Source organism: Globicephala melas, chromosome 4, assembly GCF_963455315.2.
Source record: "Globicephala melas chromosome 4, mGloMel1.2, whole genome shotgun sequence".
NCBI classification, from domain to species: Eukaryota; Metazoa; Chordata; class Mammalia; order Artiodactyla; family Delphinidae; genus Globicephala; species Globicephala melas.
The window spans coordinates 22,863,089-22,890,557 of record NC_083317.1 but is presented as its reverse complement, the minus strand read 5'-3'; the positions used below and the strand labels follow the sequence as shown (position 1 = coordinate 22,890,557).

The window sequence follows — 27,469 nt, the reverse complement described above, 5'->3', positions numbered from 1 at the left end:
ATGACTTGATCAGGGACAAGGGACTCTCATGTTGCCTCAGCTCCATCTCAATCACTGCCGGTGCTGATGACTTCTCAGAGTTAACTACATTTTCTGTCCTACTCCTGGATTGACCTCTCATCAAGGGAGCCCCTACAGCAAGCCTAATGGCCAAAGCTGCTTTCTGCTTCATGAGACATGTGTGGATTTCTGGGGCATTACACCTTCCTACCACACACAGGAGTCAGAGACAGCAGGGTAATACTAACTACGGTTCTCTTTTGTACTAAATGTGTCACACTGACTTTTTCTTTTCTGTCTTAGGTTGATGCCTAACTTCTATCTATAGAGTCCCTTACCCTGTTCACACAGAGAGCACACACAATTGTGAGATCTAATTTCTCTGATTTCAGCCTTCCTCTCAACCCTGGAGAACCTCTCACTCTATTATTTTAGCCCAAACTGGGAAGTCATGCTGTATAGCTACGCATCCTGGCAACTCCATAATTCTCATCTCTCTTCTGATTCACTCAGCTCCATGGGAGAAGGGGTAGGTTATCTACTCTCTTCCTCTCTGTGATTCCCCATGTCAACTTTTCCTCCATTCTGAAGAGGTACCTAATCTGCTCCTTCACTCAAATTCTTCAGCAAAATAGAATTTTAGAGATCTAAAGTTAGTTCAATTTGGGTTCTTTTTATTTCTTTTTCTTCTCTGATTGACGTGGCTAGAACTTCCAAAGCTATGCTGAATAAACGTGGCAAGGGTGGAGATCCTTGTCTTGTTCCTTACCTTAGAGGAAATGCTTTCAGTTTTTCCACCATTGAGAATGATGTCAGCTGTTGGCTTGTCATATATGGCCTTTATTTTGGTAGGTATGTCCCCTCTATGCCCGCTTTCTGGAGAGTTTTTATCATAAATGGGTGCTGAATTTTGTCAAAAGCTCTTTCTGCATCTACTGAGATGATCATATGGTTTTTATTCTTCAGTTTGTAATGTGGGAACTCTACTCAGTACTCCGTAATGACCTATATGGAAAAAGAATCTAAAAAAGGGTGGATGCATGTATATGTAGAACGGATTTACTTTGCTGTACACCAGAAACCAACACAACCTTGTAAATCAACTACACTACAAAGAAATTAATTAAAAAAATAAAGTTAGTTCAGACTTGGGATGAGTAGTCTAAGCACAGATCCACCTCTCGATTATCCTGAGGCCTTCAGAAACAGATAAACCTTCTGGTCCCTCTTCTCACCTGTAACCTCAGATTGCTGGACTAGAAATCCTATAGGCACCTTCAGGATATAATAATATAAAATCCTGAGATGCCTAAAATGCTTTAACTGGGGGAACAAAAAGGTTCTGTGTATTTAAACATCAGAACTAATTTGCCCTTTTAAAATTTCTCCATATCTTTATGAACACATTTGAGAAAATCATTTGTAAAATATGCTTTCTTTTTGTAATACTTAGTATTAAACATAAATGCCCCTGGCCATAATATAAAGTTATTCTACAATTGATTTGAAGGCCTCAGAAAAAGAACTGCTGTTGGCTTTTTAAAACATGTCAATCTCTTATTTCAAGAAAGCGGGCATTTTTCAGCCTAGTGAAATATTTTTCCTGTAGTTACATAACAGCAAACTTTGTACATGTGCTCAAGCAAATCTACTCAGTGATTCCATACATGGTTATTGAGTGAAGAACTCAATTAATGAATAAATCATTGCATATATCTTTGTATTACAAATGTCAATTTTATTCTTGTAATCATGGTTACCAAGTGCTACTGCAAATCTTAAAGAAAAGCATTATGGCTCATGCCTTGTACTATTCTTTCAAAATTGTTTATTTTAAAGGAATGTATTCCTATAGAAATATTTTGGACTATATTACGTAATGTGCTCATGTTACAGGAGTTTTATGATTTGCAATGAGCAGAGGAAATTGTATACTCTCAAATTAAGGGTAACATCTTTCATTGGTTCTTTAGTGCTTCTACTTTAAAACATTTTTGTTCCTAAAGCTGTGGAAAATGTGTTTCTCTTATTTCCGCACTATTTCATAGTAACATTTGCGATCGGCTGATGGGGTTCACATTTTCTGATAATGTATATCAAGGTATGCTGGTAAGCAGTGTAAGGGTTGCATAGCTAGTGCTATATAGTACCATGCAGGAAAGGAAGGAAGGCAGAACATTCTGGCTGAACTGTTGTATAACAGATGTTTGAGTTCTGATTTGTCAGGTTTATAAATAAGGTTTAGGCTGGCCTTAATCTGGAGAGAAACTCTGTACACTTGGTGTAGACAAAACCCATTATAGGCATCCAGAGACTTAGGAACTAATTCCAATGAAAACACTGTCCCTTAATTTAATTTATTAATGCATTATGTTAGCAGTGATTCAAAATTCACATGATGTGTTATGCTGGTTTCGTCAGGCAGCTAATAACTTACATGTCTAAGTGGTATCTGTTGAAATAAACTTGGATTGGATGTAGAACTTAGCTGCCAATTCACAGTATTTTAGTTTTAATTGTGTCACACTGAACATAAGCGATGAGTGAGCTGTTCGTGGTCTTATAATGGACTGCAGGCCCTACTACCATGTAAACACAAGCTGCTTCACTCATCACTCAGAGGACATCCAACCTGATTGACATAAAGGAATATTTTCTACTTTTAGTTACTTTAAGTGAATTAAGAAAAAGGATTGACTTTACAATACGAGGCAGATGGTCTTATTCCTTCCTGTTTTATAAATATTAAGGTATCATATATAATTATCTCTTTTTATTAATAAACTGCTGAGCATTTCTATGCAATAAAATTATTTACATTAGGTTTGGAGTTTCAAGTTCTATATTTCCTTCTTAAGTTCATTGCATGTTATTTTAAACAATGTATTTTAAGAAAAAATATTATTTTGTCTGTTTTCAAAACAAAATTATATTTAAATCAGCATGAAATTCACTTCACAAATATTTCCTCTCTGTTACGATGTACTCACTTTAACTTCTTAATAAGCTCAGATTTTTAAGTGCTTGACGTGTGGGAAATTCTCAGTACGTAAGTGATTGATTTTTGCCCAACGCTGTGGTTCAGTGACAGATGAGAGTGTAATGATCATAAAATATATTGCCCCACCATTATGGTCTTCCCAAGCTCATCGTTTCTTGACATTTCCTTACAAAATTTTTCACCTTCGCTTTTAGTTCCTTCTTTCTTTTTGTCCTTATTTGCCCTTTATTTTCATTCACATGGCCTCTTTTAGACATCAGTTAGTTTTTGAGCACTGGTCATTTGGATGACATTTTTATATATTTTATGTTCACATGTGAAATGCATGTTTGAATTTGAAAAACACACCCCCCCACACACAATTACTGAACAATCCATGGCAGCAAAACTTTTTACTCAAATGTCCCTTAATATGTCACTAATTTAATTTACGCAAACTTTTATAAATTTAGGAAATATACCTTCTCAAAAATAGAATAGTCTACAGAGAATAAAACTGATTTAAACTGCTTTTTATTGGATTCAACCAACAGAAATATTCATGGAGTGACACGAATAAGAAATTTTTCATTTGTTTCAGTTTACCATAGTATCACTTCATTTATGCACACATATTTTAGCATGGACTCTCTTTAAGACAGTCTGCTGGGCGGACAGCCTAAGATGGATAAGCTATGCTCCTTTTTCCAAGTCTAGATACGTTATGGGCCCATCAAGGGTCTTTCTGCTTGGTGTTGCTCGCGCCAGTGCCAATAGAAGGAGTTTGGCTCAGAAGCAAAGGAAAGCTTTATTCTCTGACCGAGAATGCAGAGGAGCAAGCCGGCCCTAGACCACACGCTCTCCTGAACAGGCCGTAGGCAGGGCTGCCTTATAAGGATCCCCTCGGCAGGGAGAGGAAGGGGCGGAGTTCTCTCAGGGCCGCTGCGGCTGCGCTGGATTGAGTGTTGTGCGCGGCTGCGCTGCATTGAGTGTTGTGCGCGGCTGCTGCGCGTGGTCCCCAAGCTGAGGAAGGTATTGGTGTAGCCGGTTCACATGAGGAACCCCGGTCTGAAGGGTCGGGTGTGAGGTCTGTGCACGCAGCACCGTATGAGCAAGTGAGACTGGACTAACAACCAAGGAAAAAAAAAACAAGGTTAGACGTTATTACCTAGATCCTATTGTTATTCCCTGGGAGTTGTTCATGGGCTTTGCCAGTGACAAATCTCCCCTCTGTCTTTTATCCTGTTCCTCATTCTTGAGGGGCAAAGGTCTGTTCCCTGTTGATTTTAGGCCTGGTCATAACCCCAGGTAGAGCAGCAGAACTTCTCCCCAGCTGCCCTTCGAAGTGTTTGGTTGTCTGCACACCTCAGCCCTAACTCTTCATCTCCCTGAGCGGCCACCACTTGTCTAACCTTTTGGAGACAAAGGACACCAGACGATTTAGGAATTGCGGCCCAAATATTAGCAAGAATAATACATGTCAAATTTTTTTTCCTAAAAATGAAGTTATCTAGGTCCTTTGCCTGCAGGGAAGTGTTCCCTGATGTCGAGGCTCACTGCGGGGCTGAATCTCCCTGGTCACACTTCTCTTGTTTTTTGGAAGGAAAGCTTCAGATCAGAGAGAGGTTCACACAAGCAGTCAAGGGAGTCCATTGTCCCAGGTTGTGTCTTTGGAGTTTGGGGCTTGGAGGCCTCTTCCCTCGAGTGTGATGTGCCCACAGAGTGATCCCTGCAACATCAGGGCAGAATGGGCGGTGATACTCACCAGGTGGGGTCTGTTCCATGTAGGAGTGAATTGACCCTGCAGCTGCCAGTTTCCCAGGTTTTTAGGTGTACCCAGTCTTCTGGCCGCAAGGGATGGAGGGCCAGGTTGGTGGGTGTGGGCAGCACCTGGTTACTGTATTCCGTGAGAGTTTCTCCTACCTGGAAGGCACACTTGAGTTGTTCCATTTCAAGGGGGCTCAGGTGTCCCTTCTCTTGGGCTTGGGTAATGGGTCTACCATACATGAGTTCAAATGCACTGAACTTTAACTTATCTCTTGGAGCTAACTGCATGCAGAGCAGAGGAATAAGGAGTAAGTTAACCCACTTTTCTTGAGTCTCCTGGCATAACTTGGCTAAGGTTCATTTTAAAGTCTGATTGGATCGCTCTACTTTCTCTGATGATTGGGGGTCTCCAGGCTGAGTGCAAGGTCTATTTTTTGCCTGGGGAACTTGCCATCCCTTTTGTCACTTGAGACTGGAATGCTAGGCCGTTATCACTTTGTAGGGATCCTGGGAGCCCAAATCTGGAGATTATTTCTTTTAGTAATATTTTAGCTACTTCGGCTGCCATTTCACTTCTAGTGGGAAACGCTTCTAACCGTTTCCCCCAGCACCAAGAGATACCTAAGACTGCCTGATGTTCTTGGCATGACAGTGAAGTCAACCTGCCAGTCTTCCCCAGGATATGCCTCTCAGATCTGAATGGGCCTTATCTAGGGGCCTCTGGTGGTGGTGGTGGTGGGGGTTCTGTGCAGATGGGGCATGTTTCAACTATCTGACTGATTATGCTTTTCATCCCAGGAGTTACTGTGACCTCAACTAACCAATTATATTGGGCTTCCTTCCCATAGTGAGTTCCTTGATGAACCTCCCTAATGGCTTGACAAGCTGCAGTTTGGAGAAAGAAGTATTACACATGTTCATTAATTAGTCACTCATGGCTTCCTAGATCTCTACTGAAGCCCCATTTCTGGACTTTGTCTAATTCTTCCTTTGTAGAGACTACGGAGTAATTGGATGGATTTGGCCTCTTAGTATGAGGGGTAATTGCCAAGTTACTTTGGGCCACCCTTTTGGCAGTTCTGTTCCCTTTGTTGTTTTCCTTTATTACCTCTGCATTCCCTTTTTGATGACCCCTAGAGTGAATCACTGACACTTTTTTTTTGGAAGCTGCACTGCTTCTAGGAGTTTTAGTATGTTTATGCCACGTTTCACCTGCTTATTCTCTGCAGTAACCATACCCCTTTCCTTCCAAATACCCCTGTGTGCATGTAGGATGGCATACACATACCACAAATCTGTGTGAACATTTAAGATTTTCCCTGTCCAGAACTTTAAGGCCAGGTGAGGGCTATAAGCTCCACCTTTTGGGCAGAAGTCCCTGGGGGTAAGCTTTGTGCCTCTATGAGTTTGGTTTAGGCGATTACTACATATCCTGCCAGCCTTTTCTCTCTCTCATAAAGCTTCTCCTGTCTGTGAACAATTCCTCCTCAGCATTTTGGAGAGGCTCACTTCCTAGGTTAGGGCAGTTGGAATAGATCATGTCTGTGGTTTCTACACAGTGATGCTCCAGGGGTCCCATTTCTGTGGGTAGCAGGGTGGCAAGATTTAGCCTGTGACAGTTTTTTATGGTAACCACTGCGCTGTCTAAAAGCATAGCAGGAACTTGAATCAGCCATCTGGGGGAGAGCCATTCTGTTCCCTTAGAGCTTACTTCCTCATAAGTCAGTAAAGCCTCCTGGTGTGGAGTCTATGCAGTGATTGGCTGACCAAACATTAACTTTTCAGCCTCTTTTAGCAGGGTTGTAGTAGCTGCTACTGCTGTAGGCAAGGAGGCCATCTCTTCGCATTCTGATCTAATTGTTTAGAGAAATAAGCAACACCCAAGTAAGGGTCCACATTTTTGAGCTAATACCCCAAGGACAATTACCCTTCTCTCAGGAATATAAAGGTCTTAAGAATTTAGCTAAATCTGGGAGGGTTAGGAAAGGGGCATGAAGTAATGGCATTTTTAATACTTGAAAGGTCCTTTCACATTCTGAAATCCATTCAAAATTATCATCATCTTTCCTTTCACCTTTTCATGTAGAGGCCTAGCTAGTTAGGGATCCAGATATAGCAAAACCTGGCCATCCGCAGGAAACCCCGTAAGCTGTCTGCTAGTTTTAGGAGAGGCAAGGCTGCAAAAGGCTTCCTTCTTTTCCTGTGGTAGGCTTCTGTGACCTTCTGTGAGAATGAAGCCTAGGTGGGTCACCCTAGTTTGTGATATTTGGGCCTTTTTCTTGGCCACCTTATATCCCTTATCAGCTAGGTGGTTCAGAGTGGTTACAGTACTTTCATCAGAGGTCTCCTTAGTGAAGCTAGCAGTCAGAATGTCATCTACATCCTGGAGGAGGGAAGCCTCCTCCAGGATGTAGATTTTTTAGGTCGTCTTTAGCTAAAGTTTCCACAAAGACAATGGGGGTGTTTTTGAATCCTCGGGGCAGGACTGTCCAGTGGTATTGTTAATGGAATACAGAGGAAGGCATCTTTTCAATTTAATACACATTACTGGGTCCTGGTGGACAGTAGAATCCCAGCAGGGTATAGGAATTGGTAACTACTGAATGTATATTTTTGGTGGCTTCATTGACTGCCCTGAGGTCTTACCATCCAGTATTCTCCATTGGGTTTCTTTATGGGGAGAACAGGGGTATTACATGATGATTGGCATGGTCCAGTAAGGGTGGTCAATTAGGCCCTGTATAACAGGGACAATGACCAATAAGGCCTCTCAATGGAGAGTGTACTGTTTTCTGTCGGGCCATGGATGTCCAGGTTTTAGATGGACTGTCACAGGACTGGCTCCCATAGCTTGTTCCACCCATCCCTAGGCGCTGAGTTTGAGATTTACTCCTGGGAGATCAACCTGCTCTGTCCTGGAAGGTTTGTCCTCAGCCATTAACATTATTATCTTGTGCTCCCTGTCTAGGGGAACAGCAGTCTTCAGTCTGTCTCCCATTAGGTGGATAGTAGCTCCCAATTATATAAGGACATAGGGAACATGTGGGAAGGAATGGGTGAGAATATGTTCATCCAATTTACGTCCTAATGGCTCTGTGAATGCCTGTCCTTAGGCCTTCCCTGATACCCCCATAATTTTACAACTCTTGTGACTGAGTTTGCCTGATCTGGTGTTCAGAACCAGTTAAGTGGCAACAGCGTTGACTAAGAATTTGACGGGTGGGCATCCCTGGTGGTGCAGTGGTTGAGAGTCCGCCTGCTGATGCAGGGGACACGAGTTCGTGCCCCGATCTGGGAGGATCCCACATGCTGCAAAGCGGCTGGGCCCGTGCGCCATGGCCGCTGAGCCTGCGCGTCCGGAGCCTGTGCTCCGCAACGGGAGAGGCCACAACAGTGAGAGGCCTGCGTAACGCAAAAAAAAAAAATAATAATAATAATAATAAAAAAAGAATTTGATGGGCTTTTTTCCTATGTCCAATGTCAGGCTGGGCTCCTTGGGGGTCAATTGGAGTGCCAGTTTAGGAGCCCCCTGGCCCCATCAGTCTTCATCTATTTGGACCATCTGCCCTTGAGAATAGTAACCAGGATCTGCCATTTCCATCCCCCTTCGAGGGAGTGAGGGCATTCTTCCTTCCAGTGTCCCTCTTGTTTACATATGGCACACTGATTGGGTCCTAATTTCCTTGGCTTGCTATCCCGGTGATCCAGGGGTCACTCACTGGAGTCGAGAGTCTCCGTGGGTGTCTGGTTCAGATTTCCGTGTCAACCAGTTGATATTGGAGGGCAACAGCCGTTAGGCAGGCTTGCCTCTGGGCCTTTTTATCCTCTGACTTTTCCTCCTCTACGTCTCACGTACAAAACACGTGGTAGGCAACCTCCACCAGGCAGGGGGTAGGGGTATCTGGCTGTATTTTCAGTTTCTGAAGTTTACACCTAATGTTGAGGGCAGTTTGGGAAATGAAATACTACCTCAGGATTGCATTCCCTTCCAATGACTGAGGGTCATTAGTATAGAATCAGAAGCATTCCTTAAGGCTCTGTAGGAATGCCGAAGGGTTTTCCACTTGTTGTGATTGATTGCCTTTTTCTTATTCCAACTGACAGGTTTCTTTCCTGCTGCCTGGATTCCCTTTAGGATCATATTTTTATAATTGGGCAGCCTCTATTTTCCACCCCTTTCTCCATTGTCTCAGTTGTTATCTGGGACTGCTTGATTCTGTGGTCTGAAAATAGCATGACCTGCATTGCTTTTGTTCTCTTTGTCTGCTTCCTCTTGGGCTTTTAAAAGGATTATGGCCTTTTCTTCCCCTGTTAGGAGTACATTGAGGAGGCTCTGGATTTCAGCCCAGGTGGGGCCATCGGTCTGAAAGTTTCCCCTAATCAGATTCAGGAACGCTTTGGATCTTCCCTCAACCCTTTATTATGACTCTTCTAGTTATACAGATCAGAAGTGGTAAATGACAGGTATCTGTGTGAGCCCTTCTTCTCCATCTGGCACCTGCCTCACAAGGAGTATTTTCCTGGCAGGTTGTTGGACACTGGCTGGTAATGAGTCCCATTTCATATACTTACTGGACAGGTTCTGGGAGAGGGAACTGGTGTGGAAGGGACCTCTTGGGCCTGTGACCCAACTCGGGCTATATGAAGCAAATGGGTATGGAGGGAACAGTAGGAGGAGTGCTAGGGAGGAGATCAAGAAGGTCATCAGGGAGCAGGTCAAGCACTGATAGAAGGCTTAGTCTCCTTTACTATTACCTCAGTGGAGGAGAGCCCACATCCCTTTTAAAGGCCTGTGCTCTGATATAAGACCATAAAAAAACTAGACATAGGGAATTTCATCCCATTACTTTTGTCTCTGGCATAGCAGGTCCAATTGCAAAATGATGATATAATTTAGAGATCCAACTACTGAGGGGACAGTTAGAGTGATTTGTTGGCATGCAAATCCTACAAAATTGGATCCAAATAGATTTTGGTTTGGGAAATTTGGAGCCAGCATTAAACTGTTAATTGATGCCTCAGCGACCAAAAAAGGAGGCATCCAAGCGCCCAAACCTTAGCCATCGTCCTGCTGAAGCTTGAGCATGTCTGTAGTCTAGTGGGTGAGTGCAGGCAGAAGGGCCACAGTCAGTCCCATCTGGGTTGTCAAAAATTTGTTACCAATCCCCTCCCCCAAACCTCCAATGAGTTGATCCTCAATAAGAGTCCTTCTTCTCGATGTTGCTTGTACAAATAGAAGAGATCAAGTTTGGTTCAGAAACAAAGGAAAGCTTTATTCTTTGATCAAAGAATGTAGAGGCGTGAGTTCATGCTCTAGAGTACAAACTCTTTGCAAAAGGCCGTTGGTGGGGATGCTTTATAGGATTCTTGTCAGCAGGGGAGGGGATGGCATTCTGGCTGGTTGGGCACAGCTGTGTTGCTCAGGGCACTCCAGATCAGAGTGCTGGGTGCAGCATTTCTGCACAGGGTCAGCCAACTGAAGCGTCAGGTACAGCAATTTCACACTGGGAATTCTGGTCTGAAGTGCCAGGTGCAAGCCTTCTGCACAGGGTACCCTATGAACAGGTGAAATTAGACTAAGCACAAAGGAAAACAAGGTTAGACTTCATTGCACAGATTCTATTTTTATTTCCCAGGAATTGTTGTGGGCTTTGCCGGTATATATAGTCCGGTGGAGAAACAGATATGTGAACAAAATTGAGTATATGTTAATTGCTACTGGGAAATAGTACAGAAACTCAGAACAAACAACCTTCCTCAGTTTTACATTAATTTTAAATAAAATAGCAATAAGTTGACTTGAACAAGGGAATATAAAGTTTTTATAAATTGCATATATTTATATAATTGCATATGAAGAATTTCTGCTTATTAAAAATTATAAAATACTTATTAACATACATCACTGTAATATTCTAAGTGCTCTAAGAGAAAATACTGCAGGATTTTAGAAGACATTGAAGTGTGTGGTTTACTGCCTGGAGGAGGACTCATATAAGTCTTTAATAGAAAGTAATAAGCATGCCCTTAGAGGAGAAAAAGGAGAAGGGCTCTATTGAATAAGAAAAAACAATTCAAAAAGAAATAGGAAAATAGAGCCTATTTGCAGAGTTTCTTGATATTTAACTATTGTGTGTGTTTTGTTTTGTTTGATTTTTCTCCCATACTTGGAATGTGGCAGGAAATACAGTTGAATTAAGTCATATCCAGCTTGTTAAATATCTTTCATGTCAAGTGTGAAAGTTTGGATTTTATCCTACTCAACGGGAAATATATTGTACTACGAATGATAAACATGTTGGATTGTCACAACCCAGTGTTGACCACATTTTAATGTGCACATGGAACTGTTGGGGGTCTTATTAAGTTATAGATTATGATTCAGTCAGTATGAAATAAAACCTGAGATCCTATATTATAAACAAGTTCCTAATTGAGGTCAATGGTTTTGGACTGGCAACTACATTCTACATAGCAATGCTTAGCACCTGGAAGCTACTTAAAATAGAAAATCTTAGGCCCTACATCAGATATATTGAATCAGGATTTTCAGGAATGGGGCCAGAAGCAAATAAAAACAAAACACATGCATACATAAACACACACACACACACACCCCCTCAGATTTTTCTGATAAACCCAATACCTGACCTTGTTCAGTTTTACAGATCACTCACTATACCAGGCTAACAGTGGTGAGAAATAAAACTAAAGCAATGAGGATGCAAAACAAAGGCAGATTTGAGAGATATTTAAAGGAAGAATGAGTTGAACTTTATGAGTTTTCTATTGGAGGCAAGAGTGAGAGAACTTTAGATATTTCTTTTGTTTTCTGGCAAAATAGATTCAATAGATAATAATAGGTAGAATATACCACAGTAATTTGAGAGACAAGAAGCAGAAAGATGTTTTTTCTCTTTATATTATTTGGCTGTTCTGTTTTCTTTTTCATTTGTTTCATTTATTATTATTATATTTTTTAGGATGGGAAGCTGTAGTGTCTATAGCTTAACAGGAAGGAGTCAATAGAAAGAGAAGCATTAAGGAGGTAGACCAGTTGCTCTTAAAAAGACCCATGTGATCTAGCAACTGAGACTTTGTTTTCCTAACTTCGTACAGGAAGATTGAAGACAATTGAGTTTAAATACGAAAAAAGTACAATGATGAAAAGGAATTATACTATAATGTTTAACTTTGTCTTGGTAAACTTAGGTGAAGCAATTTATTTAAAAAATAGTTTTTTAAAAAAAGTTATTTATTTTTTTGGCTGCGTTGGGTCTTCGTTGTTGAGCGTGGGCTTTCTCTAGTTGCGGAGAGCAGGGGCTACTCTTCTTTGCAGTGCGTGGGCTTCTCATTGCGGTGGCTTCTCTTGTGGAGGAGCATGGGCTCTAGGCACGCAGGCTCAGTAGTTGTGGCACACGGGCTTAGTTGCTCTGGGGCATTTGGGATCTTCCCGGACCAGGGCTGGAACCCATGTCCCTGCATTGGCAGGCAGATTCTTAACCACTGCACCACCAGGGAAGACCCTAAAAAATAGTTTTGATCAAATGTTCACAGTCGTCAGAGTTCCTAAAACGTTTGATTATGGAGTATTTCTCTCTTAAATGTTCCAAAAATTCTGAATTTTCTTGAACATTGTAGCAATTAAAAAAAAATCAACTAGATCACACATAGACTGTTTTAATATATGGACATGAAAATTTAATAATAAAAAAGTGAGTAATTAATAAATTACATACATAATTTTCTTGAAGTGGGTACAGTTTAAAAGTGGGTACAGTTTTCAATGAAAAAATGAGGAAATCATATTCGTTTGATATAATCAGTAATTTATAAGAACGTTTTATGAGTAAGACTCTTTGAGAGTTTTTATAATTATTAGATATCTTAATTCTCTTAACTCCCTTGATGTGGAAGCCAAGGGAAAAAAAAATTCTTGCTTTATAAATGTTACAAGTCATCCTACAAAAATAAATCAGTGCCTTAAGTTATCTGTGCATGTCTTTTAGAATTTTAAGTGAATTCAACTCTGCTTTGTGTCAGGCATGTAGTAGACTAATTAAGTTGTCAGTTTTAAAATTTCTGCAGGTGATAAACTGGTCACTTTAAATGCCACTGTTAAATATTGTATCAAATTACAGCGGGCTCTCTAGGTCCCTTGATGGAACTTAGAAATGCCAAACACTTCATTCTATTTATATTCCTGTAAATTAAGAAAGTCCCCTTTTAATATCTGCTATTTAATCTGCATGCTTACTTAAATTACAAATATTAATTTAAGCTTTGTTATGATAGCAGTTATCTTTGTTAAAATGTTGTCTATGTTCTATTTTGAGAAGTAATTTTCATTTATGATATAAATTATGGCTCCATATTTTTTCCTCTATTCCTGAAATTCTTTACGTTGGTGATGGTTGTTTCACTGAAGCAGAAAACCTTAACATCTTTGACTTTTTTCCCTTTTTCAGTAATGTTCTAATTGATCCAGAGATAACTACTATTTTTACTTTTTTTGTTACATCCATTCCTACCTTTCCATGTTCTTTGCCACCAGCCAACTCAGATACTTATCATAACATACCCTAAATTTTCCCTTAAATTCAATTTGTCAGCCATCCTATCTTCTGACTAATCTTTACTAAATGCCAATTTTGTCATGTTGGTTTCTATTTATAAATAATTAACGGACAAAAATTTAAGTCCAGAAATTTTACCATGGCATTTGAGATCCTCCGATGTATTTTCAAAACTATTTCTCCAATTATATTACCAATATTCTACATGAGATCAACTTCATCTATATTGATCTACTAATTATTCCCTGAATATTCCTTGAACTTTTTTGCCTTACCTGGAATGTCTACCCTCTTTCTGTCCTTTTATTACAACATCTATTCCAACTTTTTTTTTCAAGTTTTATTGCCCTCTATGCAGCATTCTTGATCATAAAGCTCATAATGGTCATAATTGATAAACATCATCTTGTTTTATCATTCTTCTTTTTATGTAGTGTTGTTGCCTTACCAAATAAATTAGAAATACTTTGACATTAGGAATTGTAACTTATTATTTTTGTATACCATAGTATCTAAAAAGAGTGATTTGAAAAATTTATATATTCAATAAATACTTATTGATTTTGGTAAACAATTTTTAATTTACCCAACTCTACATTTAAGGTTATTATTATATATATTTCTTTGAGGATAGTTCAAAAAAGACAGATTTATCATGCCTCTAACTTTTCATTCTATGAGTTTAAAATGATTTCTTACTTTAATGAGAATCTCTTGCGGAGATACTGACTATCCAATCCCAATTCTAATACAAAAATATGATTTATTGATTGGTTTTAAGTAATGCCATCATTTAATCCATAATGTTGCTAATATCAAGTGATTCAATCTATATAACATTATATCCTTCTCAATTTTCTTCAAAGTTATTATATCTATTCCAAATACCTAAGAAGAGTAAAATATCAAAATTAGATTTTTCAGCATCAGTGAATGCCATTCTATTTTTCGAATTCCACCCAATCCTATATAGAAATTTTGATTAGAAATATTTAGTATCTTTTTTTCTAAATGACGTAAAGGCCCCACATCACATCCACTTTCATTTGTTGTGCCTAAATTGAAACATCAGAAATGAATGAGAGATTAACTGGATAGATATAAATATATCAGTCCTGCCCAGCTTTCTCTGAATACAACTTTTGGCATTAGAAAATTATTTCATTTTCTTCTGACATTTGGGTCCAAAATGAGTCTGTTGGAGGTGGCCACAGGTCAGGAATGATCACAAGAAATGATGTTAAATCACTAGAGCAATGATTAAGGCATGACCTTAAATTTTAGTTCTTCACGTTTTTCCTAATATGCACATGTTTTAATGTATCTGTAGAGGTCAATTAGAGCAAATCTAGCCTTTGGGAAATGTATTAAACTAGAGAAATATGTTTTATTTTTATTATATACTTTTAATCCCTGATTTATAGCCATGTGCCCTGACACCAAAATGCCCATAAAAATATGGTCTTGATTAATGGGTGAATTGATAGTTTGTACTGAATAAAAAAAATTGCCAAGTATTTTAATATAAATTAATTAATTTCAAGCTTAATTTCATTGTATTGCAATGAATATAAGTTATTTATTATACCCATCAGCAAATCTGCGTAAAATTGTTCAGAACTGTATTTGACTTTTAAAATGCCTACATCTTTCAAGTTTCGTCTTTTCTGTAAGCTCCAAAGGTCAAAGGTGGGAATTACTTATATAATAATTGGCAGACATTTCTGAAAACCTCTGATATCTTTAAATTCAATTTAAGTCAATGAAGTAATTCCAAAATTTTATATTGTCAGTACTGTCAGTGTTCTGTACCTAGTGTACAATAAGCTCTTGGTAAGTGTTTGTTCACTATTCTGCCATGCATTTATATATTATCAGTTTAGGAGAAACAGAAGTGAGGGTGATGAGCTTTCACTTCTAAAAATTCACATTTAAATATAGTAGAGAAGTGAATATCATTAACAACAATGTACATTTCATTTGTTTAGTGAGCATGTCTCTGGATCAAAGATATTTATTTGTTGATATTACAGATGGAACTATCCAAGAATGTTTTGTAAATTTATTGATATTTTAGTTTTATTTTGAAGATAGAATGTAGCCAGCGATGGGGAAATAAGAGAAAGGGAGATGAAGGGAAAGGAAATATTTTGAGCAAACACACATTGGTGAGGAAGTGTGTGTCAGTGGGGAAGCGGGGGATGATTAATTGTAGCTGTCTATAGCCACAAAAGCATTAAGGAGTAATTGGAAATAAACTTGGAAAAGTTAGTTTTCTTTCTCTGAAAATGTGTATAATATTGATAATTAATTGGACAAAGCAAATGCACTTTGAAGATTTTTGAGTAGGCAGGTAAAATTGAACAGTTTTAGAAACGTATGCTTGCAGCAGCCTGAAAAAATGCTCCCATGGGAAGAAACGTTGAAGAGATAAACGTCAGAAAAAGAAATATAGAATTTGATACATCACTATCTCGGAGTAAAATAAATATCTCAGGTTAAAATTAACGAGTGCATGTATTAGGGAAACAGTGATTGGAAATAAACAAGAATGCATACAAGTAATGTTTCAGAGGTTATATCCAAGATTTTACAATTGATTGGTGATGAACAAAAATGGAATAGTGAACAGTGAGCAATTTTTGGTGGAAGGGGAAGGGTTTAGTTTGCACATGGAGAGTTTGAAATTAAAATATGCTATCCAATTGAATGCTAGTTGAGGATTAGAAATTGCAGGATTAGACTTTGGGAAAGCACAGACTGAAGATCCAAAGAGAAAAGGAAGTTGATGCCATGAAATAAGGTGATGTCTAAAAGGAGAAAGTAAGAGGAGTGAAAAGAGAATGAGAAACTGAATCACAATTCCCTTTTTTCTTTCAACAATATAACCTCTTTTCTGCCTCTTTCCCTTCTATCCATAAGTATGAGTAAACTTTCCCCAATTTATAAAATCCCTGACCACATGCCCAGAATTGCGGACCCCCAAAACCCTGTACATCTTTATAGATTCAAGTTTCTTAAGAGGACAATCTCAAATTCCTTGACTTTTTCTGCAGTTTCCTTCTATTGTCCTCATTACACTTAAACTAAGTTCATCAAGGGGATTCAGTTACTTCTCAAAGAAAAAGTCCTCTTCTGTCAATTTGCACTAGAATTGACATTGTTTATAGTAGACACTCTCTTGTTTCTTCTAGTTTTCTCCTTATTCTTTCTGAATTCTTTGCTCTTCTTTACATGTTTTTCTCTGAAATATCAGACTTACTAGAACACTTTTTGAGCCCCTATAATGTGCCAAGTACCCTCTGAGTGTTGATGAAATTATCAGTAAAAATAGGACCAAGACCGACATGAGAGAAGATAGCCATGCAGCCCATTCTGTTTCTCAGGGAGATTTCCAGAAAAAGAAGGAATTCATCAATCAAGTATGGGACGTTTAAGGAAATATTTTAAAGAGCTTAAATAGCATGTTTGACAAGTTTTTCTTGAGAAATATTTTCTTCTGTTCTCATATTTTTTGATTTCACATTTTATTTCTTTAAACATTGTCAACATAGCTATGTTACATTCTTAGTCTAATTCCCTGTTTTGAAATTTCATGGGTCTATTTCTCCTCTAGGTTATTTCAACTAATTCTTGCTCACAGTGCCTTATTTCACCATGGATTTTATAATGTCAGAATGTGAGTTTAGGTTAAAGAGAGGTTCATTTATGAAAATCTTGGGGAGTCTGGGCCTATTAGATAGCTCTTCTGAATTTTCTGAAGGGCTTTTATGTTTGCTTCTGCCACTTAGCTGTGAGCCCTACATGTGAGAGTGCTTTTTAATTTAATTTTCAGCTTGGGGTTTCCCAAGGAACATGTATCTACAATTTTAAAATCCCAAACCTGGAATATGGCAGAACCATGGTTAACCTATTTAAGAAGAAACATTTGTCCGTTACACGAGCCAGAAAAGACAGCTCTCCTTGTCATTCCCTTTTGTCAGTAGGCTAATTTATTCTATACCCTTCTTATACTAAGGGTGAATCTTATCCTGGTCTAGTGTTTGGTGGTATTCTGTAGCATCCCCTCTTCTAGCCAAGCTTGGATCCATTCTCTGCAATCTGTGAGCCTTTCAGTTACTATGATCCACAAATTCCCAGTGTAGGCTTGTACTCTAGTTTTTAGATTTTTCTTCTTCTTTTTTTTTTTTTTTTCCTTGAGGCACCATTACTTTCCTGAAAGGTTAGCTATGTATTTCGGGGGGAAAAGGATGGTGGAACAGGGTTTTGGGGAGTGGTAACACTATCTTGTCCACCATATTATTAGAAACATAAATAGTTTAATTAATGTTAAAACATAATTTTAATTATCTTCTAAAGTTTTAGGATATTCTGCTGTTTTATTTCAAATTTGACACCAAACTTTTTGAACATCTCCTCTATTTTATTGCCATTGCCCTGGATACTTCACTTAACTTATTTATCATGTGGAAAAAAAAAATGCTTATTCTGCTTTCCTTATGTGGTAGTACTCCCTCTCTTTCCTGTGTTTCTCTCCTTTTTTTTTTTTTTTTTTGCGGTACGCGGGCCTCTCACTGTTGTGGCCTCTCCCGTTGCGGAGGAGCACAGGCTCCGGACGCGCAGGCTCAGTGGCCATGGCTCATGGGCCCAGCCGCTCCGCAGCATGTGGGATCTTCCCCGACCGGGGCACGAACCCGTGTCCCCTGCATCGGCAGGCGGACTCTCAACCACTGCGCCACCCGGGAAGCCCTGCTTGTCTCCTTTCATGGAAATATTTTAGTAGGTAGTCAAAAAGTATTTGACTTAAATTTTTAATTGTTGTAATAACAGTGTAGGATTTACTCTTTTTAAGCAAGTTTACAAAATTTGAGCAAAAATTTTACGTAGCTATTGTCCAATCTGGTAGTACACAGAATGCCTAGTCTGTGAATATGGAACAGCTGTCTATGAATTTGATCATTTTCTTAACTAAAAATTTCAACATAGCTTGAATGAGTCCTGTATTTGGTCTGTTTGTAAGGTGCATAATAATATAATGTATATAATTTGTTAAATTGTATTTTACAAAACTTTCATTTCTTTTTACAGGTAATAAAAGCATAAGAGGGTAAATAATTGCTATTTCAATCATGTGGTATAGACACCATGTATTAAAATCTTAGTATCCATGTTTAAAACCATAATTAATTTTACTCAAATATTTTTTTCAGCTCTTCTTCAAGTGACAATTTCACTTAGCAAAGTAGAGCTTAGTGTGGGAGAATCTAAATTCTTCACATGTACAGGTATGTATTTCTACAAATATTTTCAGATAACTTGTTTTATTCTTTATTAATATAATATATTGACTAAATTTAAGTAGTTAAATGTCAGTTCTCTAGAAATAAAATTGTATATTATCATTGGGCTCACAATGATTGGAAAAGTGTTAATGAACATATTTTACCTATTAAACACTGAATTTTATTTGTTGCTTTCAAGTTACTAATTTTGACTACTAAATAAACTAGATTATTTATTTTGAAAATAACTTATCAAATATAGTGTATGCATGATAACTTTTACATCAATTTAAATATTATTTCTATCTAAATAGTAACCTTAGTATGAATGTAAATGTTATAATTTAACCATTTTCGTAAATACGCTATGAATAAGTTAGATATGGCACCCTGCATTATAGTTTCACTTCAATGAAAAGTTTAGGACAAAGCATATCACATCCTTCCTTATGAAAAGTGACCTTTAAAAAGTAGATATTTAATCAGCAAAGGTTTTGCAAGATTTTTGTGACTATTAATTAGAAGTATTATATATCGTAGTGACTATGGGAAATTATCATGGACCTCATCTAGTTTAATCATGCACATGTAGAATTCTTCTAGAAGATATTAACTACTTAAGCAACAAATTCCTATTCAACATATTGTAAAACTCACAAATGAGCACATTCTACTGCTGTTTAGATTCATCGTATTCATTTTCATCATACAAGTCTTCATATATAAAGTTTTTCAAATATTCATTTAGTGCCAAAATTTAAATTCATCATATTCATTTTCATGCATATAAGCCTTCATATATAAAGTTTTAAAAATATTCATTTAGTGACAAAATTGCTTTTTAGTATATTTTAAAATTGTTTCCATTCCTGATTATACTTAGCAATTCAAAACTGGATTAAATAGGCATTTCTGACATAAAATGCATTATAAAAGTTGTCTTCAGAATGGCATGGCTTGTTTAAATTATTATGATAATTAAAAAAATAGAAGCAGTTATAATAACATATCTAAAAATAATATCAGATAATATGAACAACTAATTGAGGCCATGATTCTTCACATATTTGCCTTCTTAATAAAGGTCTGAATTGATAGGTCTTGTTGACACATGTTTTTATATATTGGCAAATATAAAAGTAGAGAGTAGGGGAGAGACTGGTTCAACATCATTTACTATGTCAGTACAGCTTTGGCATAAGAATATAGTTCATTGTTTCTAAACCCTATCCATATTTTATATGCACAAATGCACACACACAGCTCAATTAAATCACAAGATCACAGAATAATGAAATAGTTTAAAAATGAATTGAAAAATAAAATAAAATTGTATTATTTTCTTGGATTCGCATTATCTTTGTGATATAAATTATATGATGTATATAATTCATAAGGTCAAATTAAGACATAATTTAAAAGTACGAATTAACGTCATTCAGTGGTGCTGAGTTTTGCCCTTAATCATAAGGCAGAACAATTAAACATTTTTTCCTTTTATATAAAGACGTATAATCAAGAGCTGTACTGTTGTCATGTAAGTGGCCTTATTTATCTTAAATACAGTAGTAAAACAAAAATCTAAAAATAAAGATGTGGGAAACCAATGCAAATCAAAACGCTTGCATGTACTTTTCTATCACAATGGTGACTATGTTGATATGATTCTAAAGTTTCTTGAACACAGACATCTAAAACTCAATAAAATAAATATGTCTTAAAATTCAACTAGAAGTTAGTCATGTTACTGACCTGGGTTCTTGGACTCTTTAATCAATAGAAATTGGTAAGAGGCCAGAGGGGGAATTCAGGCAGGGCTTTGTAGGGACTCTTGATGCAGCACAAGGGAGTAAAAACAAGTAACAAGTTCCCTTGCTCGCTCCCTGAGGTGGAGTGAGCTGAACTCTTAAATGGGATGAGGGTAATGGTGGATCAGTGGGTCCGGCTGGTGGGCTGGCTTAGGTATAGTGGTCTGCCCACCCCCTTGGTGGTCTGCCCACCCCTTTGGTGGTGCTGTGTGCAGGAATCACGCATAGTTCGGCATAGTACCGTGCTTTTGCTCCCAGCACCTCAGATGTAGCAATTGGGATTTGGCCTTTTTGTATCTTGTTCATAATTTGTCCCAGCTGGACATGCTTGCAGTTATTTTTAGTCCCTTATAGTTTCTTTGTATATTGTTGCTCCAGGAGAGGTTTGTTCAGGTGCAAGCTCTGCAGCAAAGTGTCCCAGGTTCCAGAACTCAGCCTAGTTCAGTCATACCCTCACAGAACTAAATAAGAATGTGTCATGTATAGCAAATGAATTTTTATATTACATTTTCAAGAAAATAAGTTTAATGCTACTTATTAATTAATCCAAGAGCCCAGTCTTTTCAGTAAAATAACATGCAAAGTTTTATTGGAAATTATTATTTGAGTTGCCAGAAAAAAGAGAATTATGACTGCTCTATGAAAATACAGAATAAACTCTCCATGAAATTTTATTCCATATCATTGAGAATGAAAATGTCCAAAATATTTCACAGAATATCCTGCATAATTTACTGTATAAAGTGAGGTTTTCTATTGCTGAAACTTAAAGTAATGCACATTTAAATTATTCTTTTGTAACTTCTCGATAGAGGAGGGAATTAAAACAAATACCTCCCCCAAATGAATTATCCTGTAACTACTATGGTTTTATGGCTCTATTCAGAAAAACTGAAGATAACATAACTAAGATTCATTTAAGATTTAACTAAACTTCTTTCATACTTTTTTCTCCATCATGTCTAATTTGATATAGGAAGGAAGACAATTTGTTTCTAAAGCCATATCTTGGAAAAAAAAATGAGAAGGAATAATTTTCTTATAAAAGGTCCTGAAGATGTTATATAACTTTATGCATTTTCTCCTGATACTTTTCAGTTAATAGTGTATGCTGCTTCCACAAATTATCTCTCAAGTAATTAGGTGAAATACATCCTTTTGGTGACTAAAAGAAAACACAGGAAGCTTCAGCTTTTACAAAGAGAATAATAACCTAGATTCTGAGTTGGAAAACTTAAATAAATGTTTACCCTGTAATGATTTGGTTGTAATTGCCTAGCACTATAAGTATCATTTCAATGCATTCTAATTATCATATGATTAAATAGTTAACAGTTTTAGATTAAAATGGTGAAACTACTCATCTCAGTTGGGAAAAGAGAAGATTAGGACTCCATTTAAAAAATAGTCATTGGCCTTATCTATACAAGTTTAACAACTTGGGAGATTAATTCAAAATTCTGTATTAACAAAAGCCAAAGTTTATTTCATAAATGATTTACGTTGTTATGAGCTCTGCTGTATCAGGGGAAAAAGTGCTATTTCCTGACCTTAGCAAAAAGAATTGAGCAGGTGAAATCACGTTAGTAATCATGTTTCTGTTTCGATTATGCCTATTAAGTGGAATTGATGTTGGACTCAGTTGCCAAGGCACTTTCAGTACTTGTGTGGTAATAATCCATAGATTTCCGTGGTAAAGTTTACACTCTCATAGCTTAAATACCATACTGGAAGTTTCCTCTGGGTTTTGTTACTCAAACGAGATTGAAACCTCAATGTTGGATAAATAAGGATAACATGTGTGCTAGCATTTGTGTTTACTTTCGATATTGTAAGATTTTCAGACTTCCAGTCTTCCATTTACATTTTTTTCTAAATTGTTAAAGTTGTTACACGATAGTAAATGCCAGTGTCAAAACAAACACTTGGAACATATTTTCAAAATTTCTTTTCCATGGCTCTTTGCAGCAGTTGGTGAACCTGAGAGTATAGACTGGTATAATCCTCAAGGAGAGAAGATAATTTCAACACAAAGGGTATCAGTGCAAAAGGAAGGTATTAGATCACGATTAACCATCTACAACGCAAATATAGAAGATGCAGGGATATATCGTTGTCAAGCAACAGATGCCAAAGGACAGACACAAGAAGCCACAGTTGTTTTGGAAATTTACCGTAAGTCATGTATTTATAAGTTTTATTGATTGAAATTATACGTTCTTATAAAAAATACAAATAAAATGTACTTAACAATAGAAACTAACACTCATTAAGAACTAACTGTGTGGTGGACAATGTGCTAAGACCTTTACAGATATTAGCTTATTTCTATTTTACCACAGTACATCTCTAAAATAAAATCTATAATAGGTTATAGTGGATTATAAATACATAGATGGAGCCAATTCTGTTGGTTAAATAATATAGATGAAAATGTTTTAGTTTTTTGATGCCATTAAGAATCTGTTGGGTAAATAGAAACCAGTACTTTATTTAGTGATATAAAATTTATTGGGAGTGCTTTTTTTCACTTTCAAAAAAGAAAGATCATGATTAGAACAAATAAAATTACCTATGTGATAACAGTGACCAATCTAGAATGAGAACTGGGGAAGGGTCAGCTGACAGGCTTTAGACAGAGTAAAAACTGAAAACTCATCTAATGAAGAATAACATCTAACCAGATTCTTCAACTCCAGGCATTTTTAGTAGCAAGGTTTTCTACACTTACACTTCATTTTACGACTTGAGATTGATTGCTTCCTACATTCCTTTCCAACTTCTCACTTTTAGGAATTGTTAACCTGTTTAGGAACACTGAAGTTCATTGACTCCCAGGATTTGAAACCAGGCTCTATCACTTACACCTGTGGCCTTGAGCAATCGTGTAAACTCTCTGTTTCAATTTCCTCATCTATAAAATAGATATAATTGTAGTACCCACATCATACATAGAGTTGCTTTGAGGACTACATTACCTCATGCTTAGAACTTTGCCTTACAATTAATTTGTAGTAGTTAGCATTTCTACCAGTGAAAAATTATAAAAAAGTTTTAGAATATTAGCTCATAAGACATCTCTTCCTTATAGCTTTGTTTTTGTTATTCTAGAAATAGCATACGGGGAAAAAAGGCCAAAGCAGCACCAGAGCAAGGCTTCCTCTTAGATGAGTGGGGCAATCTGTTGGAGTATTGTTGCCCTCATTTTTCCTGATTTGACCTCTTTTTTTTTTTCTTTTTCCCTCCTGTTAGTTTCTAAGCTCCTCAAGGAAAGATGTTTTACTTATTTATATGACCATTTACTGTACCAGTTTCATAAATAACAAAGAATTAAGTTGAAATCATCATTTCATAGACTAGTGTCTGGAAAGAAGTGTCCTTTGAAATGATACAAAGGAAGATCCCTAGTGCTTTATTTGTGAAGGTAAAAAAAAAATTGTTTTTTCTTAGCAAGAACAATGAATTACTTTTGTGAAAATGTCTCCTCAAGCATAAATATCCATATTCATGCATTCATTCAATACACTTATTGTATGTCTACTGCGTGGCAGACAATATTCTAATTCCTAAAGACATTAGTGACTGAAACAGAAAATATCACTGGCCACTTGGTGCCAACATTTTAATGGGTAGAGACAGACAAAAAGTAAGCAAAAACTAATGCTTAAATGCTAGATATATATGCCATAGAATTCTATAGGAAAGAAATTAAGTGGTTTAGAAACGTAGGGAGATGGCTATTTTGTTTGTGGAGGTTGAGCAGAAATTTGAAGGAATTTAAGAGAGTGCAAATGCCCCAGAATGAGAACAAATGCGGAGTGTTCAAGGAACTGCCCAAAGCAGCAGCTAGGAGGAGAGAAGAAAAATTGGGATCAGAATTGTGGGGCAGACTCCAGTTCATACAGGACTTAGTGTGGCATTGTAAGGACTTTGGATTTTATTCTCAGTGAGTTGGAATTTATTGAGTAGGAGAATTAGATGATCTGGTTTAAGGTGTTAAAGGATCTAGATTTACCTAATTATTTTATTACAGCATCAATAAACACGGATTCTGAAATATGCTATTGGAAGAAATAAGCAATAATACTTGTATGGTTTGTTTTACTTTCTTCATACAGAAAAACTCACTTTCAGAGAAGTGGTGTCTCCTCAAGAGTTCAAACAAGGAGAGAATGCAGAAGTGGTTTGCCGAGTCAGCAGTTCGCCTGCACCTGTTGTCAGCTGGTTGCATCATAATGAGGAAGTCACCGCTATTTCCGACAGTTAGTATTTTGGTAACTCTCTAAGTTATATGTTCTAAAAATATTGCAATTTTTTAAAAGACTGAATCTACCTAAGTAAATATAGCAATTAGATTGTTTGACCCTAAGCCTCAAACAACTGTTTTTTGAGAACCTCAGAGCTCTAAACTAGAGGTTGGCAAACTATGGCCCTCAGGCTAAATTCAGCTCCTCTGCTGTTTTTTTAAGGTGTTATGAAAATTCAGCCAAACCCAATTGTTACATATTGTCTATGGCTACTTTGGGAACAAAGCTGAACAGCTGTGACACAGATGGTTTGTCCTACAAAGCCTACAATAGTTATTTTCTGAAGATTACAGAAAAAGTTTGCTGACTCCTGCTCTAGATCAAGAAAAAATTATATACAAACAGTTCAAGGATACTAAACAAATAAAGGAATCAATCCTGATCTATTGAAATTCTACATATTATAATTCAAACAATCCCATGGGCTTATTATGTGTAAACTTATAATAATGTCTATATGAATCCTATTTATTTTACTGTCACTGTTCTTTCAAAGATACCTACATATTCTAAATATTATGATAAGATGAATATGGATAATAGGAAGAAGAGTACATTCATTTCAATTGTCTTCATGATTTTGATTCAGACTGAGCTGAAATTCCAGAATAAAATGACATCTGAAATTGATGCATGATTTGCTTACATTATGCTACTTTATCATTGTGAATTGGGAGCATTTTCGATTTAGAATATTTTTCATTGCACTTACATTGCAGAGAGGTACAAAATAATTGAATCTTTTAAAATACTTTCTATCTTGGATGATTTTGTTTTGTGTTTCTAAGAGATGAAACTTCTACAACATAAAGGAGAGAAGGCAGAGGGTTTCTGTTTTTGAATATGTACAGAGAAAGTATCATGATGATGATAGTAATTTTTTTTTAATTTTGAGAGAAGTTTTCTGGACTTGGCATTTTCACTGCTTGTCAGTTATTTACTAAAACTCTTTTTTCTATTATAGTAAGTTAATGAGATATAATACTTTATTTCCTCTTACTTTATTTTCAGAAAACTGCTTTAGGTTTTGCTAATAAATTTCATGAATAAATTGTACAGTATATTTTCTGCTTTCTTCCCCTCAATAATAAAGAAAAGGCAATTCTTTCATCGCAGTTAAATGACAATGTCTAAACATTTTCAGACTACCTACATCTTAGGCTTCAAGTGTACATCTGGTTTACTGTAAACCATAATCACAAGATGGTTTTGAAATGAGTTTTATTTTAAAAGACAGTTAAATCGATGCTGACTGTAGGCCTCTGGGCAGAGAGTGTGTGCAGCAGGCACTGGCAAGGTCTTGACTGAATGGGCCCAGGGCACCAATCAGCATCTCCATCTTCCCTGAGCAGATGATCCCTCCAGTTAAGTAGCCAGATGGAATTCAAGCCTAAAGACAGTTCATTCATTGGCATCCATGGAGGTTGCCCTATAATATCTACTTTTTGTAATTTATTTGGGAATAAAATCTAATGATTAATTGTCTGAAAAAAAAAAAGACAGTTAAATCCTCAAAGCAAAGATTGATGGTCAAGTACAGTGCTGATGGAGGAGTGATGCTTCTATGCTACAGCTCACACATTTTTCCCAGTACCCAAGGATGAAATGCTGTGAAGTTGGAATTCCATTACGGCTCTACTCTTTCCTTGTCCCTAAAGCTTCAAACAACTTTTCTAACTGCTCTGTACCTAATTCGGATTCTTCATCTGTAAACAGTAAATTATTATATGGATTTTGAACAACGGTTTGAGTTTTAAGTAAGATAGGCTTATAAATATTTGTTAACTGAATGAATACAATATTTGACTCTATATCAGATTCTCAATAAATAACATTTATTTTTCTTGTTCCTTCTCATTGAGCTTTTAATTCTTGGGAATCAGTTAAACATAGAAACTTAACGCTGAGTTGCAGGGAAGGCAAAATCGATTTTTTTAAAAAGGACGTAAAATTTGTTCTGACTTTGGGATGTAAAGGATGTAGGGGAATTGTGAATATGAACAAACTTTTCTAACCTTTTAATATTTGAGAAACTTGCCACATACTTCATTATCAAACACTTTTTACATTCATAACAGATTTATAAGAAGTAATATTCTTCAGATTTTTATACTTTATGTGATCCTTTTATTAAAACTAATGAAATATGATTAGGTTTACAGCCATGAAAGGAACATATATGGGGATTTAGAATAATGCAGTGTGTACAGATAACTTTCTGAAGCCTTAGTGTGGCATAGGAATAAAGTTTAAAGTCTCCATATGAAACAATGAAGGTTTGAAAATGTCCATCTTATTAACCATGCTTTTGGTAGCAGCTGTGTGACAAATATGCATTATTAATGTTCCCACAGACTACTCAAAGTGGAGGTTTACCATGTTGTTTGTTGAAAGGAAATCCATATGCTAAAGAATCCAAGTATTTAGGGAGTAAAGGTGACATTTTGTTATAAAAGTTGAATATCCTGACTTTCAGTCTCAACCCTGATGGAAGGATATGCTATTGCAGTTGCCATTCTACCTCAGCCATTTTGAAAGCTATCTCTGAAACTTCCTAAATGTTTTGAGCATTTTCTAATGAAGTACCCTTTAGGCATCAAAAAACTATGGGTAAAATCATCTTGTTCAATAAAATTTGTATGGAATCTACTTCCAGTATAAAAAGTCATTCAACAGTTATTGAACACTTAGTATATTTCATCTAGTGTAAGTATATTTCATCTAGTGTACTAGAAGGTGGCGATTCATG

At 36.8% G+C, this 27,469-nt stretch overlaps 1 protein-coding gene across 2 annotated transcripts in view; it reads left to right on the top strand.

Moving 5' to 3' along the window:
- Positions 1–27,469, top strand: part of NCAM2 (neural cell adhesion molecule 2) — a 493,693-nt gene that overhangs the window by 264,244 nt on the left and 201,980 nt on the right. For both annotated transcript variants that reach the window (XM_030877736.2, XM_030877737.2), the window contains exons 2-4: positions 18,534–18,608; positions 22,382–22,588; positions 24,532–24,675. In XM_030877736.2, the coding sequence (XP_030733596.1) occupies positions 18,534–18,608; positions 22,382–22,588; positions 24,532–24,675 (426 nt within the window). The remainder of the gene's footprint in view (positions 1–18,533; positions 18,609–22,381; positions 22,589–24,531; positions 24,676–27,469) is intronic.